Source organism: Geotrypetes seraphini, chromosome 11 (assembly GCF_902459505.1).
Source record: "Geotrypetes seraphini chromosome 11, aGeoSer1.1, whole genome shotgun sequence".
Classification (NCBI taxonomy): domain Eukaryota; kingdom Metazoa; phylum Chordata; class Amphibia; order Gymnophiona; family Dermophiidae; genus Geotrypetes; species Geotrypetes seraphini.
In genome coordinates, this window is record NC_047094.1 from 50,888,138 (window position 1) to 50,906,452 (window position 18,315).

An 18,315-nucleotide genomic window follows, 5' to 3' on the forward strand; every position below is an offset into this window, starting at 1 on the left:
TGCACACATTGCCTCCATTATATGCAAATTTCTTTCATGCATATTCATTGTGGATATCCTGAAAATCTGACTGCAAGGGGGTACTCCAGGCCAGAGCTGAGAAATGCTGCTCTACATAACATAATCAGTCATGAGCAAAGTTTCTGCTTATGCTATCTTCACTGATATAGATCAACTGCAGCATAGTCAACTTCCACCATTACCAGCTGGGGTAAACGTCACCATCTGCCATGAGAGTCTGATGCAATCTGGCATGGCAAGCTGTAGAACAGTACTTTATAAAAGCCTAGGTCCATAAGCCTAGGGATAGCATTGCATAGTTTCATAAGCAATCATAATTGACCATTGCTTTGTATGACTCGTGTTGCCAGCAGACCACTTATCAGCAGAGCCTGCTAAGATTTGTTAGTGTATGTTAGTGTTGATATAATGAGTATAGTATATACCAGGGGTGCCCAATACGTCAATCGCGATCAACTGATAGATCGGGAAGGCAACGCGAGTCAATCGCAGAGCCCATAACGGGCTCCGTAATAAGACTCGTGTTGCTGTCCCGATCTACGGGGCCGATCAGCCTTCCTCTCCCTGATGTCCCCCACCACCACCCCAAGCTCTCCCTGCAGAAACGTCGGACCGACCAGCATTCCTCTCCCCTACATCAATTCTGATGTTGGAGAGGAAGTTTTAGGAAAGCCAATCGCTGCCTGGCTGGCCCAGAACTTCCTCTATGATGTCAGAATTGATGTTGGGGAGTGGAATGCTGGTCAGCATGATGCTTCTTCAGGGAGAACCTGGGGCGGTGGTAGCTAGGAGGGCCTGTTACCAGATGGCGGTGGCAGAAAACCTAGTGGCTTGGGGAAGGGCAGGGAGAAAGAAAGAAAGGGGCAGGCAGGGAGACGGAAAGAAAGGGGGCAGGGAAACAGAAAGAAAGGGGGCATGGAGAGAGAGACAGAAAGAAAGAAGGGGGAGAAAGAAAGAAAAAGTTGGGGGAGAGAAGGAGGTATGAAGGAGAGGAAACATACAGGAGGCTGAAAGAAGGGAAGAAATATTGGATGCAGTCAGACAAATAAAATGCAACCAGAGACTGATGAAATTACCAGACAACAAAGGTAGGAAAAATGATTTTATTTTCAATTTAGTGATCAAAATGTGTCCGTTTTGAGAATTTATATCTGCTGTCTATATTTAGTACTATGGCTCCCTTTTACTAAACCGCCAATAGTAGTTTTTAGCGCAGGGAGACTATGAGCGTCGAGAGCAGCGCGGGGCATTCAACACAGCTCCCTGTGCTAAAAACTGCTATCGCAGTTTAGTAAAAAGGGAGGGAGTATATTTTTGTATGGTTGTTACTGAGGTGACATTGCATAGAGTCATCTGCCTTGACCTCTTTGAAAAAAAACCCCAGAATATGAATGATAATTAACATTTTCTCTGCCTTTCAGTGTGCTTTGTTTTGTTGTTTGTTTTTTTTATTGTTGGTAGATCATTTTAGAAGTATCTCGCAAGCCCACAAAGTGTGGCACCCCTTGTATATACTATACTCATTCTTAAAAAAAGCTAGTATGCGCAATCCTATTTTACAACAGAAATTAGTGGGTTAGACTGTTCTTGTTCCAACAGTAGGTAAAAAGGGTTTTGTGCAGACATTTTAATAGGGTACAGTCAGGCAAAATATTTTTGTCACTGTTTGTCAGGATATGATGTTTAAAAAGGGAAAACCCCAGACAGGAATAAACAGTTACTCTTCAGAAAAAAATAGACACAATACAGACTTCGGCAGCTTGCATGCAAGAAGTTGTAATTATTTCAGGATGGAATGCGAATCCCAATGGGATGATGGTCATTGCGTGGTCTTTAGAAACTGGATTAGGTAGGAAAGGTTTGGAAGGAAGCTATAAGAAATGGAGAAGTTTTAGCAGTGATGAATTGCTTTGAACAGATCCTCATTGTTAAGGAAAAAGATAGAAGATAGCCAGAGGGGAAGATTACTTTCAGCTCACAGAAAGCAACATAAGTGTTTTAGAAGAAAAAGATACAGGACGTTGTAGAGATGGAAAGGGAGGGTTGCGATTTTAAAGTAAGGTAACTATGTTGAAGGGTCAAAATAAAATTGTTAATGCATAAAGCAGACACCTACTAACAGGTAGCAGAGAGCGCTGCTGAGAATCCCTAATTAGAAAAATTAGAAAATAATGGATGTATATATTATAAGAATCCAAGCACAGTACTGGGCAGACCTTTAGGTCTTTAGCTCAAAACTGTTTAAAGAAAAGATCATTTTTTTAATGTTTTATTTTTATTTTGGTGAAAAAGAAAACAAAGAACAAGTACATCAAAAAAAACAATTGCATCATAACTCTTTGATCCAATGTCCAAGAACATATCAACAAGTGTACTACAACCCTCCCTAACCTCCCCCACCGGTAGTTCTGGAAGTACCAAATTAGCATAACTCAGCTAGCTAGAGTCCTCTTCGTTCACACCATACAACATATGGAGTCCACCGATTCCGACACCTTCCCAATCTATGGTGCTTCATAGCAGTTAACTTGGTCATACGGTAGACACAATCTATTTTTTGAACCACTTGATCCTTGGAAGGAATATGCTCCTGACGTCAAGCCGCAGCTAAAACCTGACGTGTCGCAGTCATCAAGGAGGAAATGATAGGATAGAACCTGGCAGGCACTCCAATAGGAGTCAAATTCAACAACGCACAATCCACCTCTAACAATTAAAACCCCACAGATATCAGACAAAATGGAAAATACCATGTCCCAGTAAGGACCCACCTTAGGGCACGTCCACCAAATATAAGCAAATGTCCCTTGAACTCCACAGTTACGCCAACAAACATCTGGAAGATTGGAATTAAGCTTGTGGAGGCGCTCCGGGGTATAATATCACTGATAGAAGACTTTGTAACCATTTTCCACCATGTTGGTAGCAATAGAAACCTGCAATAATGCACACAATATAGATTTCCATTGTCCCTTGGTAAATGTGCGCTGTAACAAAGTCTCCCAATACTGAAAGTAGTGCGCTGGTGGGGGGTCATGGTGCACCAACAAGTTGTAAAGTCCAGAAATACAGCCCCTCCTACTAGAGGCCTCCCAAGCTCTATCCCAGGCCGTGGTATCTTGAAGCAGATCCGGTAGAGCTTTTCTGCGAAGAAAATCCACCAGCTGGTTATATTGAAAAACCTCCGATGCTGTAAGGCCATATTCCTGCTGCATGAGGGATGCAGAGACTAAATTACCATCAACCAAGAACTGTTCCAATGTACCCAGGCCCCCCGCCTCCCATTTTTTATATCTATTGTCAGTATGACCCGGGACAAAACCCTCTGCCATTACTACTGGCGTCTGGCCAAAGGAAAAAAGATAATTTGATTTAATCAAGTGTTTATTTATGCATGTATAGTTGGGCAACCTAGAGAGACCATTTAGGTCTTTATCTGCTGTTATTTACTATGCTACTTTGAAGTTAAAACTCAGACCAGTGGTACAGGAAGCTTTTTGATCTTATAATGAATCACGAGATATTATTTTATGGCAATCCGCCTCCTACACAGTCTCAACTACAGCGACCCCATCTCCCCAGCCCTCCACACAGAGCACTGGCTTCCGATCAACCAACGTATTCAACCAACGTATTCAAGGCCCTAGTAATAGCACATTAAAAGAATTTAAGCCACCACCCCAGCCTACATAGAATCCAAGTTAACCCTATACATCCCCACCTGCCTCTTCTGCTCTGAAACGGAGAAACGCTTATGCATCCCCCCAGGAAGGTCTCTCCTGTCAGAAACTGCCCGCAAACGCTCCTACAGCCACTGCTGCCATTACAGAACGCACTGTTTCTACCCGGAAACGTGGAACTCGCAGAAATGCATTTACTGCTTTCAGGTCCAGAATTGGTCTGCAATCTTCGGAGTCTTTCTTTGGCACGATGACATAAATCATAGAAACATAGAAATAGACGGCAGATAAGGGCCCACGGCCCATCTAGTCTGCCCACCTTAATGTCCCTCCCCTACCTTTGCCCTGTGAAGAGATCCCATGTGCCGATCCCATTTGGCCTTAAAATCAGGCACGCTGCTGGCCTCAATCACCTGTAGTGGAAGACTATTCCAGCGATCAACCACTCTTTCAGTGAAAAAGAATTTCCTGGTGTCACCTCGTAGCTTCCCGCCCCTGATTTTCAACGAGTATCTCCAGGAGCCCAAGGCTCTATGGCCACCAGATCCAGTAACCAGCGCACTGTAGCGCTCTCCTTGCTGACCCTGTCCAGTTTCCCTTGGGAGAGGACAGGAAGAAGTCCACCGGCGGCTGGAAGAACTGTAGTCAAAGACCCTCCCCGAGTACCTCTAGGACCCACTGGTCCGAGGTTATCTTTAGCCATTCTGGAAAGGAAAGGCTGAAAGATTCCCCCCAATCCGGGGTGGGGGGCTTTGCGAGAGACCTGGAGTCATAATTTTATCTTGGGAGGGTCAGAAGGTCGGGAGTTGGAAGACTGTTGGCGCACTGCACTTCCAAAGCAAGGTCTGAAGGACACTCTGAAATGCTGTCCCGCCACAGGGAATCCGGCGTACTCTGAGGTTCACCAGAAGGAATGAAAATTCAGCTGTCCCGTCCCCCTGGTCGGGCAAGGTAGAACCAGGAAGCACCTGAGGCTTACGGTCCTGCATGATGGCCATAAGGTCATCCAAACCCCGGCCAAACAGGAGCGAACCTTTAAAAGGCAACTTGCTCAGCGTAGTCTTAGATGAAGAATCACCCGACCACCAGCAAATCCATAACATTCTCCTTGCAGAAACTGAGTAAACTCCCAGCTTAGCAAAAACTTTCAAGATATCATAGTGTGTGTCTGCCAAATAATTCACTCCAGAAACTAGGAAGTCGAGGTCCCGAAGAACAACTTCCTCAGGATCCCGACGGAGTTTGGTATGACATGCCTGGGCCACAATGGAAGTGTCTGCCGCAGCTCGCACTCCCGCCGCAGTGGACTCAAAAAGACGCTTCATGACAAAATCTACTCTTCTGTCCTAGACATCCTTCAGGACAACCCCCTCCATCTGAGGGCAAAGAGGTACATTTAGTGACCTAAGCCACCGCCAAATCCACCTTCAGCGGGACTAAGCGCTTAGAAAATTCCGATGCCATGGGATATAACTTAGCCATGGCCATAGCGCACTTCAGGGGACCCTCTGGGGCCTCCCAAACCTCCAAGAGCATTTACGCCAAGTCCGCGTGGTCCAGAAATGCAGCGGAAAGTGGGACTCAGAAATAAGAATAGGGAGGCAGCTGGACTTAAATAGCCTCTCCCAGATCATAGAAATCAGTGTTCTGGGAATCCCCTAGATCCACTAATTAAGCTACATCAGCTGACCCCACCAAGAACGATGCAACAGCAACGGCATAGAAATTGAGGCAGGTAGCGAGGCAATGTCGGGGAGATGCCGATTGCTTTCAGGTGGACCAGCAAGGGAACAAATGGATATGCTGGAATCCAAAGGCTGAACAGACTGCCGCACCGCAGCCTGAGAGGGAAAGACAAGCACAGCCCTTTTTCTCCTGAAAGCCTGCTACATCATATCCACAAATTCCAGCGGAAATTAGTCACTGGCGGCAAGAGCCAATCTGCAGGACTCAGATTTAGAATGTTTAGAACTTATGAGACTTTTCTCCGGAACTGTGCTTGCGTTTCGCATAAGCGCCCTCCTCACCCAATTTTGGCATCAGAGATGCTAAAATCGCATCTCCGGCAGAATCGAAGAAAAGCAGGGCCTCTCCGGAGGAGGATAATGCAGAATCCACGCACAATTCACACCCCCATGGGCCGTGGCGCACATAATACACAGCTGCAAATCCACCAGCCATCCGCCGCATTTACGGCAAGAATCCATGCCATCCTGACCTGAGGTGGCCATCTGTGAAGTTTAGAGCAAAAATGAAGCTTCTAAGTCCAAAAAATATACTTTTGAAAACTTCAAAGAAAATCCAAGATAGCCACCGCAGGTGCCAATTTTGGCTTAAAATTACTTGGGGAAAAAAAACCAAAAACCAAAACTCAGGGAACCACAAAATATGGCAATTTTATGATTTTACAGGTGGGCGGGGGACCAGGGCATGCACGGAAACCAACCAAACACCGATTTCAGCACCCCCCCCCCCCAAATCACCAAAACTCTGTGACTCACAGGTGCTGCAATGAAAGTCTATGGCAGCTGGCAATATACAGTACAAGCAAGGAGAACAGTACCTCACGAGCTAATTAAACTGGATTTTTCAGGTATTCTGATGGCCTCACCTTCCCTGTCACCACAGATCACAACCACCAGGACCCCTCAAGGAAATTAAGGAAGACAGGCGGTCTGATTCCGATCCCGGCATACCTCCACAGAACCCAGCAGCCTGCGCTCTACCCCTTTGCGGACGAACCAGGGGAGAGATGTCTCCCGATCCCAGAGACCTGATCCAATCTGCAGGCTGTCTAGAGGGCTTACTGCATTTTAATCTTACAGAGCACTCTCCAGAAGTAGACAAAATTTAAAAATGTCTGCGATCTCCCACCGAAGGATCACTCCCACAGAGTTGGGCAGCACTTGGGCAAACCCGCGAAACAAATCAAAGAAAGACTAAGAATTGAAAACATATACGAGCAGAAGAGACTGATTTCACCCATGCAGCGAGGCTGCAGGAACAAACTGAGCATAACAGGAAGTTACCAGGCAGATAGCCTAGAAGGAAGGGAACAAGTTTTATTAGCCCTGCAGCCGAGGCTAAAAAGGATACAAAATCCCATGAGTTCAGCCTCCAGAGGGACTGCACAAGAAAACCTTATAGAACAGGGGTGGGCAATTAATTTTCCCAAAGGGCCACATGAGAAACTGGGACTGTTTTGGAGGGCCAGACCATCAGGCTGAACTCAATTCTGCTCCATATTAATTTTATTTCTTTATTTTTTTAAAAAAGCTGTAAGTTGTATGGTTTTGATTAGCTGCTACTGGTAGATGTTACAATTAGGCTATAAAATAGTAAAAAAGGCATAGTAAAAACACCAACATTACATTACTATTTAATCAACATTCACAAAAACAATTTGAAAATGTGCGTGTTTTTGCAGTCTTTCAAAGAACAGTATTAAATTAACTTTATAGAAAAAAGTAATAAGAGCTATTGCAATGTTATGTAGTCTACTTCATTTGATGTTTTTCAGGTTTTTTTAGTGAGAGAAATGTAGTTTGTCTTGGGCTTGAACAAGTGCACTGAAGTCAGATTGAATGTCTGAGAAGGATATCCGAAGGACAGCTGATCAGTGAGCTAGGATCTGTATCTGGATTTGTTAAAGCTCATCGCTGAGAATGTTTGTTCACATATGCAGGTAGATCCAAAGAGAACCAACATCTTCTGAGCAAGTCTCATTCAAGTTTATTACAATTGTTGATAAAACGCAAATCAAGATTTTTCTAAGCGTTTTACAAATTGTATTAAAATAAAGGGAAAATACTGAACATATAAATACCAACTAAACAATACATCACAAATGTGAAACAATAGGAAAGGGGGGGGGACTACAATTTAAAAGTAAAGAGAACATAAAGGGTAAACTAGTCGGGAAGCAGAATTAAGATTATTTGATAACCTTGGCTATTTCTAAATCTATTCAGCAGTTGTAAGCATCCCGGAAAAGGTAGCTCTTTAGATTTCCTTTAAATGTGTGTGTAAAGTTTTCATCTTTTACAGAAAAATAAAAATCCAGCAGCGATACTGACTAAAAGTGTTCTGCCAGTAGTGTATCAGACTACAAGTCAATAAATTCAGGCTAATCATCACTGGGGGCTAAACGCTCCGATTGTATAGTTCGACTGGTTTAGCGACCAACCGAATTTGTCGACCTGATGTTAAAAACCACCGTGTGGTTTTCCGTGCATTCTCCAACTCTGGCATGCGAATTACCTCATTACTATTAAAATGAGGTCATAAATATTAAAAAGAGCCATCCGATCAATGGCCTAACATTGCATGCCATAAACAAATGACAGGTCTGCCTGTTTTTTTTCTAAGAGCATGTGTAGGGATGCTCCCTCCCTCCTGCCTCCGCAAATCCCCAAGGGCTTTAGGCGTCTGAGCCAATCAGGGTCTTAGGTTCCTCCCTGTGCATTCCAGGATGCGCACACCATTTTGGAGCAGCAGATCTGTGCATTCCTTCTGCTGTCTTTTCTCTGTACAGGTACGGGGGGGGGGGGGAGTATGCGATGGCTCAACTCGCTTTTTTTTTTCAGTGGGGCAGATATTGTGCGTGTGCATCACACACAGAACATCTATGCCATTAAAAAAATAAAGAAAAAAAAGCCCCAACAGCTGAGTGGCAGGAGGCTGCTTAGGAGCTTCCCCTATTGCTCAGCTGTTTGGGCTTTCCCAAAATGGCTTGTGCATGTGAGAGCTGGTTTCTAAGTGAGCGATCGGATGGGATTACAAGTGCCCTCCGCAAAACTCATTTGCCTGGCAGCTCTTTAAACATCAATTGCTGTTTAGAAATCGCCCCCCACCACTATTAAAAAAAAAACAAAAACGGCCCACAGCGACTTGCACGGTCTTAATTACCATTTTTAGTACATCTAACCCTGGGTGCATTATCCACAGTGCAAGTTGAGGGGAGAAGAAATCCTGTGCATTTCACTCTCAACTGTTTTGAAGTCTTCAAATCACTTTGTAAACTCACTATGCAGTGCTCCTAGCAAGTATGAGTATCTGCAGAGATGATTACCTATTCTTTCAGTGTTGGCATGTGGATGAGAATGTTTCTCTCCAAATGGCTTGAAAGAAACCACAAAATTCTTATGAAAGCTTTCACCAGGCTGTACATTTCATGTGCAAAGAGGCCTTTGCCTTGCAGTTTGGTATTTAGTTCATTCATTAGTGCAGTCACATCAAAAGCAAATACAAGATCTGCCAAACAGTCAGCATCTTAGAGCTCTGGGATGTCCTTGCTTTTCTTTTCACAAAACTCTCAAATCTCTGCTCTCAGATCCCATACTCTTAAGCACTTTGCCCAGGGTGAGCCATCTGATAGCTGTGTGGTAGGTTAATGTCAACACATTCAGTTGCATACTCCTCCAGAAGTGCAACAAACTGTGATAACTTCAACAGGGCAAAAGCATTGTAACTATTTTAGTTAGGTGCCATCGACTTGTGTTCAAGTTCTTGCAACTTGAGGAATTACAGATCTAAAAATAAATCGGTTTTGTGCTAGTCCAAAAAGATCTTCCAGCATCATCCCCATGGCTGTTTTCAACGTGTCCAGACATTTGATTGCAGGTCACCCTCTTTGCCTGATGAAGTTAACTATTTTACTTACAACATCAATAACATGGTTCATTTTTTGCACAGACTTACACAGCATCTCCTGATGTATAATACAATGCAAAAATGCCAATTTCTGTTCTGGGCTCATTTCAGTTGCTTCATCTTGCATCCATTTCAAAAGTCTGACATTTTTTCCTGTCCCATTTGGACAGTCATCAGTTGTAACACCTGCCAGTTAGTTCCATTTCAATCCCAGCTTGTCCAAGCATGCATTCACCTCCACGAACAAGTTGCTCCCCATCGTCGTTCCTTTCGTTGACCGCATTGCTGCCAGGTCCTCTATAAAATAAATCACAAACTCTTTCCTTATTCCGCGTACAAAAGATGAGTAACTGGGTTGTGTTTATGACATCAGAGCCAATGAGAAAAAGTCTAAACTGACCATTTCATTTTGCAGCTGACGCTCCAGATTTCCTGCAATGTCCTTGATCCTTCTCGCTACAAATCATCTGAAAAAGGGCACACTTTCAAATGCTTCCGTTTTCTCAGAGCATTTTATTAAAAAAAAAATTTATAACCCACTTAAACCTAAACGGCTTACAAAATACAATCAATCAATAAAAAACAACATGAATACATACAAATAAAACACAGTTCCAATATACTCAAAAATATCACTGCCCATTCAGTTAAAAGACTCCATAAACAAAAGTTTTCTTCAGTATCTTCTTAAATTTCTAAATATCAGAAAGTAATCTTAATGGTCCTGTTAAGTTATTCCATAATGATACCCTGCTATTAAAGTTACAGATAATCTCATATTTTCATAATGTGCATGTAGGAACTCCAAACATTCTTTGATAAATTTCCCATCAGAGAATTGCTTACTGCTTTTTGCAATTTTGTGGGATATCACAAAGCTGGTCTTGACTGCTCTATCCTTGGATGTGTAAAACTTGGTAAAAACTCCATATTGCTTTTGCAACTTAGCTAGCAAAGCTTCAGATGTCCATGCCTGCTCTGCATCAGTCAAATTCTTATATTTCCCTGCACGTTTAGTCTCGTAATGGAAATTCAAATTGTAATCCTTAAACACATCAATCTATTCTTCAAAAACTAAACACACATCTTTTCCTTTGACTTCAGTGAAAAAATACTTTGAAGTCCACGCCTCGTTAAAAAAACTCTATATTTTTTATCAATCTTTCTTTTTTTAACAAAAGCTGACATTTGTAAGGTCTAACAGCAAACACACCCCTCATAAAAATCTGTTCACAACACATTACAATGAAGGTGCATACGCTCACAAGCACACACACAATGTATGTAAATTGATTATGTATGTAAAAAAATTAAGTCGCCTTCAAAATAAAAACAATGCTGTTGTATTGCATGTATGATGTAGAATTATTATGTTTTGATTGCTAATTTGCCATTACTTTCATGCAGGCCGGTCAGGGACAGCCAAAGGGCCAGATGTGGCTTGGGTGCCATACAAAGCCCAGGTCTGCTGTAGAAGAACTATCATGTACTGATCTACCTGTATTAGCAACCCTACTAAATGTCCACTAACTTCCTGGGTAACTGACCCAACATCTTGTAATATAATCTGACCCAGAACTGAATAGGTAAAGGCGGAATAGAAAACCTGATCAAGATCCATTTAAGAAAAGGAATTTTAATGCTGCTGAGGGGACTCGGGATGAAAATGTGCAGGTTATGACAATGACTCAAGTAAAGCTGACATCTAGAACATCTATTAGAGAAAACCTTGACAGATCAAGCAACCCTACTTGTTCTTTTAATATTTGAGGCTGGTAAGAATTTCATAAACACGTGGGATGTTTTTTCTTTTTACAATTACAGTAAAGGGAGTTTTTGGTCAGCATGTATGGTATTTCCCTGTTTTTTGTATGGAGACAGAGGAGGACTGCATGTTCTCTAGCACCATCAATAAGTCTTTCTTAAATATTTAAAACAGCTAATGTACTATATATTTTCCTTGGACCTGCACATTTAAAAAAAAAAAACCAACTTGAATATTTCTGTTTAGACTCCTCTGTTTAGGCTCACTGTAACATTAGTGAAGAGGTTTAGGTTAATGCATCGTTATTAATTTTTGTTTGTTTGCTTATTTAAAAACACTTATAATTAATTGTTGAGTATTCCTTAACAGAAACTTCCCTAATAATTTTCTGTTGGATCCTCCCTCTTGTGTGGCTCAATAGAGGATGGGTGCCCATTATGAGTATTTTAAGGGTTTGTTTGGATTGCCTTACTACTGTTTATGTGGCAAGGATTGTATGCCTTGTAAATTATGAGTAAAATTTGAAAATATGAGAACATGCTTTTTTAATCTATATAAAAGTAGCTTGAAAATGATCTGAAGGGAAGTGGCATTTATGAAGATAGTGCAAGTTACTTGGCATGAAACTACCTGCTAAAACAGTAAATACTACAAAATAAGTCACAAGCTATTTCAAAACCATACCATTCTGAATATCATTAACATAATTTTTGACAAAAATGTCAAGCTCCAGTCCAACACTACACTTAACACCCCTCTTCAGATCTACGTTACTATCAGTAACATAGCTGGGGGGGGGGGGAAGCTCTCGAGTTTTAAAACACTACAGTAAGTACTCAAATTAAGTGGCAGTACCATGAACTGCCAGTGAAAAACATGGGTTTAATTCCAGAAGATAATGACACAGGAACAAACTGTCCCTGTCCCCACAGGATCTCCATTCACATCCAGTTCCCGCAAGTTCTGTCCCTGTCCCATTCCTGTCCTCAACTGCACAAACCTTGAATACTTATGATTTTAAAGTGTTCAAGACTTGTGCAGATGAGAACAGAGTTTGCAGAGATGGGGCAGCGTCGAAGACAGGATGAAGATTCACATGGGGACAAACAAATTTGTTCCCACCCCTGCAGGATCTATCTCCATCACCGTCCTATCCCTGGCTCTCCCCCATCAGTGCAAGCTCTGTCCTCATCTGCATAAGCATTGAACACTTTAAAATCATAAGTGTTCAAGGCTTGTGCAGATGAGGACAAAGCTTGCAGGGATGGGACAGGGACAGAACTGTATGGGATAGGGACAGTTTGTCCCTGTGTCATTCCCTATCCCAGACCCCTACTTCCCTACATTAGCATTAGATCAGTGGTCTCAAACTCGCGGCCCGGGGACCACATGCGGCCCCCCAGGTACTATTTTGAGGCCCTCGGTATGTTTATCGTAATCACAAAAGTAAAATAAAACAGTTACTTGATCATATGTCTCTTTAGCTATAAATGACAATATTATTATTAAGAAAGATTTATAAACTATAAAGAGTTTTACCTCATGCAAAATTGTTATTTCTTTAATAAGACGTTAACTATTTTTTCTGCGGCCCTCCATGTACCTACAAATTCAAAATATGGCCCTGCAAAGGGTTTGAGTTTGAGACCACTGCATTAGATGGAGATTTTGTGAATGCAGTGCTTAAAAATGTGCATGGGAAAAGACTAGTGATAAGCTTAGTTCTATAAAAAGGTGCACATCCTTACAGAATCATACCTAAGAATAGATTCCGTACCACCCTTTGGGCGCCAGATGTACACCTGCTGAAATCCAGTTTACATGCTTGCACCTATATTAAGCGCACTGAGACGGTGTTCAGTAATTGTGTGCTTGACATTTTGGAACACCCTGACACATTCCCTTTTCAGATACATGATATGAAAGGTAGACACTCATCCTTATAGAATAACATACAGCCAGACTAAATCACAAATCCTAACTGATTCCAATTAACTGCAATAATTGGTTGTTAGCATCCAATCATTTCTGGTTAAAGCTCATTAATCAATTGAGTTGCACACCCAATTTAGGCATGCAATTTAGGTCACCATATATAGAATCCAAGGATTAATGTGTACATGCACAAGGGTACAAAGAGGAGCTGCAATGTACAGTCACCTTTTGACAGTACTGCTGTGATGGCTATGTTATTGAGGGAGAAGGAAGAAGAGGAAAACATTCTTAGATAGCTGCAACTGAAGATAAACAATGCTGTAATCTCAACAGATTTTGGAAAGAGCTGTTGAGACAGTCAACATGGGTTCAGGAAAGGGAAATCATGTTTGAACCTACTTCCAATGTTGGAACCTACTTCCAATTTTTTGAGACAATGAACAGACAAATTGATAGTGGAGAACCGGTGGATATTGTATACTTGGACTTTCAGAAAGCGTTCGACAAGGTTCCACAAGTAAGACTTCTCAGGAAATTACAAGGCCATGGAATAGAGGGAGATATACTAAGATGGATAGGCAAATGGCTAGAGAACAGAAAACAGAGAGTGGGCATAAATGGAAAGTTCTCAGAATGGGAAAAAGTGACTAGCAGTGTACCCCAGGGCTCGGTACTTGGACCCATCTTATTTAATATTTTCAAAAATGACCTGGAAGAAGGAACATCCAGTGAAATCATCAAGTTTGCAGATGACACAAAGCTATGACGGGCAATCAGATCGCAGAAGGACAGCGAGGAACTCCAAAGCGACTTGAATCAATTGGAGAAGTGGGCAGATAAATGGCAGATGAATTTTAATGTGGAAAAATGCAAAGTGATGCATTTAGGCAGAAAAAATAAAGATCACAAGTATAGTATGTCAGGTGTAACTCTGGGAAAGACCGAACAGGAAAAGGACCTGGGTGTACTGATAGATAGGACCCTGAAACTGTCGGTTCAATGTGCGGCGGCAGCGAGGAAAGCAAATAGAATGCTAGGCATGATAAAGAAGGGAATTACGAGTAGATCAGAGAAAGTTATAATACCGCTCTATAGAGCCATGGTCAGACCGCACCTGGAATAAGGCATCCAGCATTGGTCTCCATACTTAAAGAAGGATCTAAAACTGCTAGAGAGGGTGCAGAGACAAGCAACGAAGCTAGTGAAAGGTATGGAGAACCTGGACTACGAGGAACGACTTAGGAGACTGGGGTTATTCTCCCTTGAGAAGAGGAGACTGCGAGGGGATCTGATCAAGACTTTCAAAATACTGAAAGGATTCGACAAAATGGAGCAGGGAAAGCAATTATTTACAATGTCCAATGTGACACGGACAAGAGGACATAGACTAAAGCTGAGGGGAGACAGATCCAGGACAAATATCAGGAAGTTCTGTTTCACGCAGCGAGTGGTGGATACCTGGAATGCTTTCCCAGAGGAAGTAATAGCAGAATCCACTGTTCTAGGATTTAAGGGTAAACTAGATGCACATCTCCCGTGAGAAGCATACAGTGATATGGGGACTAAAACTATGCCGGGGTACACCTGGCGGGGCCTCCGCATGTGCGGATCACCGGACTTGATGGACCCAGGGTCTGAACTGGAGATGGCAATTTTTATGAGCCAAAATGTCCTCTAAATTAAGTAAATTTGTTTTCAATTCATTTGTATTCTTAATGCAACTAAAAGTTTGCTACTGTTGCTACAAGAGATCTTAGTCAGCATGCTGTTACTATAATCCATAAATTCTTAACTTTTTGTACATGTTTTGACAATATTGTACTTCTGACCTCAGTGACAATTTACTTGACATAACCAAGACCTGGCAAAGTTGATGTATTATTTCTAGGGCTACATATTTCGTAGAGAACAAATAAAAATGTGCAAAGAAATGTAATCTCATCAAAACATTATCAACCATGCAAACTATTCCCATTCACACTGAACTTAATGGCTTAAATCAACACCTGATTGCTTCTCCACAAATGCAATTTCATAAGCGTAAAAAGCTGCATAGCATACAGGACAAAATGGTCAAATATTTAAAGAATGCCAAAAGCCTGTTTCCAAAATAACATCTGTTGTAATATTCAGGACTACATTATTTCACTGATCAGTTGAACTTCTGAAAATTAAGGAGTCCTGAAAGTTAATTAATATTCTGTAATTTCCCAGTGCTAACAATTATGTACTGACATCACAAGATTACATCTTACTCAAGAGTAATGCACTACTCAATATTAAATATCTTTAGGTATTAAGCACTTTTTCAGCAACCAAAATAACCCACTTTGCAAATGTAAACAGAAATGACATGATTCAGTTCAACTCCCTAGACACCAGCAATAATCGACTGACTAGGAGAAAAAAGGAGCAATTAAGAATCCATAGAAACTGGGATAGGCCCTTAACTATGTGACAGGACACCTTTGTACGGTTAGCTTCAGGTGCCATCCATTCTGTCAAAATGTTCGGGGCTTTTGATAACAATACCTTTTCCTTTTACGCTGTTGGTACTGGTGGCAGCAGCACAGGATACCACTGAATCCTTTCTTAGTCTCTTGCTTTGAGGTCTGACGCTGGACCTCAGAAAATGATGCTGGTCTTGAGTCTGTGAAGGCTGAACTGGTGAAGATGCCTGCTCAATTTCTTTTGTAGAGGATCTGGTGGAAAAAGTCACCTCTTCTTTTGTGGGGTTTTTGCTGCTGCATCGGTCTTCAGTCTCTCCGTCTGCTCCTTGCAACGACTCCTCGTCTACCGCTGCTCTTTTGCCCAGTTTTTTCACCCCTTCATCTCCGCTGCCGTCGCCCAGTTTCACCGTCATCCTGTAGGGAAAGGACATATCAAAATCATCACGCTTTGGAAACTAAACAAGGCAAGAATATAAAATTACTGGAGTAAGAAGTTAAGAGACAGAAATTCTTTTCAACATGGCCGCCGTTGTTTGTGACAAATCCTCTTTCGCTGTCCCGACAAAACAACCTGTGTAAAATTCCTATTAAACTCCTTCAAATCTGTTCCCTGACCTCTTGGAGAGGCAAGAACGGAACCCCAGTTCTTCCTCGTACGATATGGTGTCTTTTTCCAAGAACATTTTCGATCAGTTTCCAATAATTTTGCACAAAACCAACCCCAAACGCTTCACGTTTAGCGCTCTGAAAACCAAAAACGACATGATAAATTGTGAGCTAGACGTCGGGCTGCACAAGTCTTCCCCCCAAAGAATGGCTCCTAAAAAGTGTTTTTAGCAACAAATTCCTACCCATTTTGTAGTTCCTCGAAGCCAGGGGGTGCCTTCTTTTTCCTCACCATGGATCCGAGGTATTCCGAGTCCTAGTTTGGAGTAAATTAATCATATTCCTGGCGGAGATATCAGCCTTACGCTTCTGTCTCTCTCTGACTCTCTAGGGCTGAACTCACAAGGAAACCTCTCCAAGGATCCCCAAGAAGGCACCTTGCTTTCAACTAGCCACAAATAAGAACCGGAATATCACAAATACGCCAAAACAAGTGCAAAACGACCAGGGGGGCTTATCTCTTTCCAGCCCACCATTACACTATACTGCGCGCCAACATTTACATTTAAAATAACAGAAAAAAAGGGGGTGCGTTTTGCCTTTCACCTTCCTAGTTGAACTTTGCTTGCTACGTCATCAATTTCCAGCATTTCAAAAACAGTAGTGATGGGGGGGCCTAGAAGGGCATATAAACCCTTCGCTTGTGCCTCAGACCCTTTCTCTCAGGGCCAGTTAATATTCAGCGACTTACTTAAACTGACGTGCGGAAAGCGGAACTCCCAGGTCTAAGCTCACTGACTTGCCATAGTTTAAGAGGAGGCGGAGGAGGGTGACCAATCAGAACAACTCTCACTCTTTCTGAATGACCCACCAATCAAGGGTCTGGTCTTTCATTTAGGCAGCGAGAGACTTGAGACGGGAGCCACGTGCGGGACTTCTAGCTCCATTTCCTTAGAAGCAATAAGGTAGTGGGTCAGACAAAAGGTCCATCTAGCCCTGTATCCTACTTCCATTTTTCACTTTTGGATGCCATTGTTTCCTCACCACTGCCACGACTGTTATAGCAGGTCCTCTGTTTTGTTCTTTCTCCCAGCTGCAGGGTCCTAATCCCAGTTCAACATATATATGCCTCGGGTTCTAGTCCTACTACTCTTACCTCTGCTGCAGCAAGGACAAGTAGGGAGCCAAAATAAATGTGCAAAACACAGATATTGAATGTAACAGTGAAGGAAAAGCGGGGTGGCACCACTAATAAAACATTTACGTTAACTGATGGGGGGGGAGGTGGGAATTTTTTTTTTTTACTGTTCTTAAATTGATTTAACCAATGCAATATTTTGTACTCCTTGGATAATTCTGTGCAAATCTTTGCAAATTATGCACTATTTGTACTGTTTTTGCACAGAATTTCATCATCCTAAGGCCTGAAATTTCCTTTTATTTCATTCAAGCTTCCTCCCCCTCCTATTGTACTCCTGGAACTGGTTCTCCCCCTTCCCTGCAGAGATGAAGGCAGGAGGAGGAAGTGAACCTGTGCACATTGGGTCTCTTCCGCCAGCTTAGACTTAACTGCTTTTTTGAAGTGAACTCCAGGAAAGCCCCCCCCACACACACACACAGTTCACATAAACAATCTGGTCAAAGCAGGCAGAGAAGGAGGAAGTGACCCAATGTGCAGAGTGCCAGGGTTACACTAGATGGCAAAAAAATTTCCTGGCAAAAAGTAGATCAATATGCTCAGAGTAGTCCAAACAATTGCCACTGGAAACCCCTCTATCAAACAATGGCTTAAAAAACAAAAACACAATAAAAAACAAGCACATAATGTAAAAGTCCTTCCAAAAATTAAAAGCTCTTCAAACTTCTGGACATCATGAGTCCAAAACAGTAGCAGATTTATTTTACCAGTGTTAAAAGTTTCAACTTGAACGTAGTAGCCCACCACAAAATCTTCAGAAAATAGTGGTCCAAAAGCCCAACAGATGCAAAGTGATTCTCTTCAAAAGGCAAGTGCAACAGTATAAAATAACAGGAAGATGATCAAAATAAGCAGCCAAGGTGGGCATCGTCACAAAAAAATGTATATATTGACCTAAAGAAGAGAACATGTACAAAGGTAATTGCACTTGACTGCGGTACTGTAAAGCACAGTTACTTACCGTAACAGGTGTTATCCAGGAACAGCAGGCAGATATTCTTACATATG

At 42.2% G+C, this 18,315-nt stretch overlaps 1 protein-coding gene across 4 annotated transcripts in view; it reads right to left on the reverse strand.

Moving 5' to 3' along the window:
* Positions 1-16,970, reverse strand: part of CRAMP1 (cramped chromatin regulator homolog 1) — a 318,902-nt gene extending 301,932 nt beyond the window's left edge. For 2 of the 4 annotated variants that reach the window (XM_033963154.1, XM_033963153.1), the window contains exons 1-2: positions 16,355-16,854; positions 15,586-15,917 (exon numbers count right to left, since the gene is read on the reverse strand). In XM_033963154.1, the coding sequence (XP_033819045.1) occupies positions 15,586-15,917; positions 16,355-16,404 (382 nt within the window). In that variant the 5' untranslated portion in view covers positions 16,405-16,854. The other 2 variants (XM_033963157.1, XM_033963155.1) reach the window with 2 other exon arrangements.
* Positions 16,971-18,315: the final 1,345 nt, after the last annotated feature.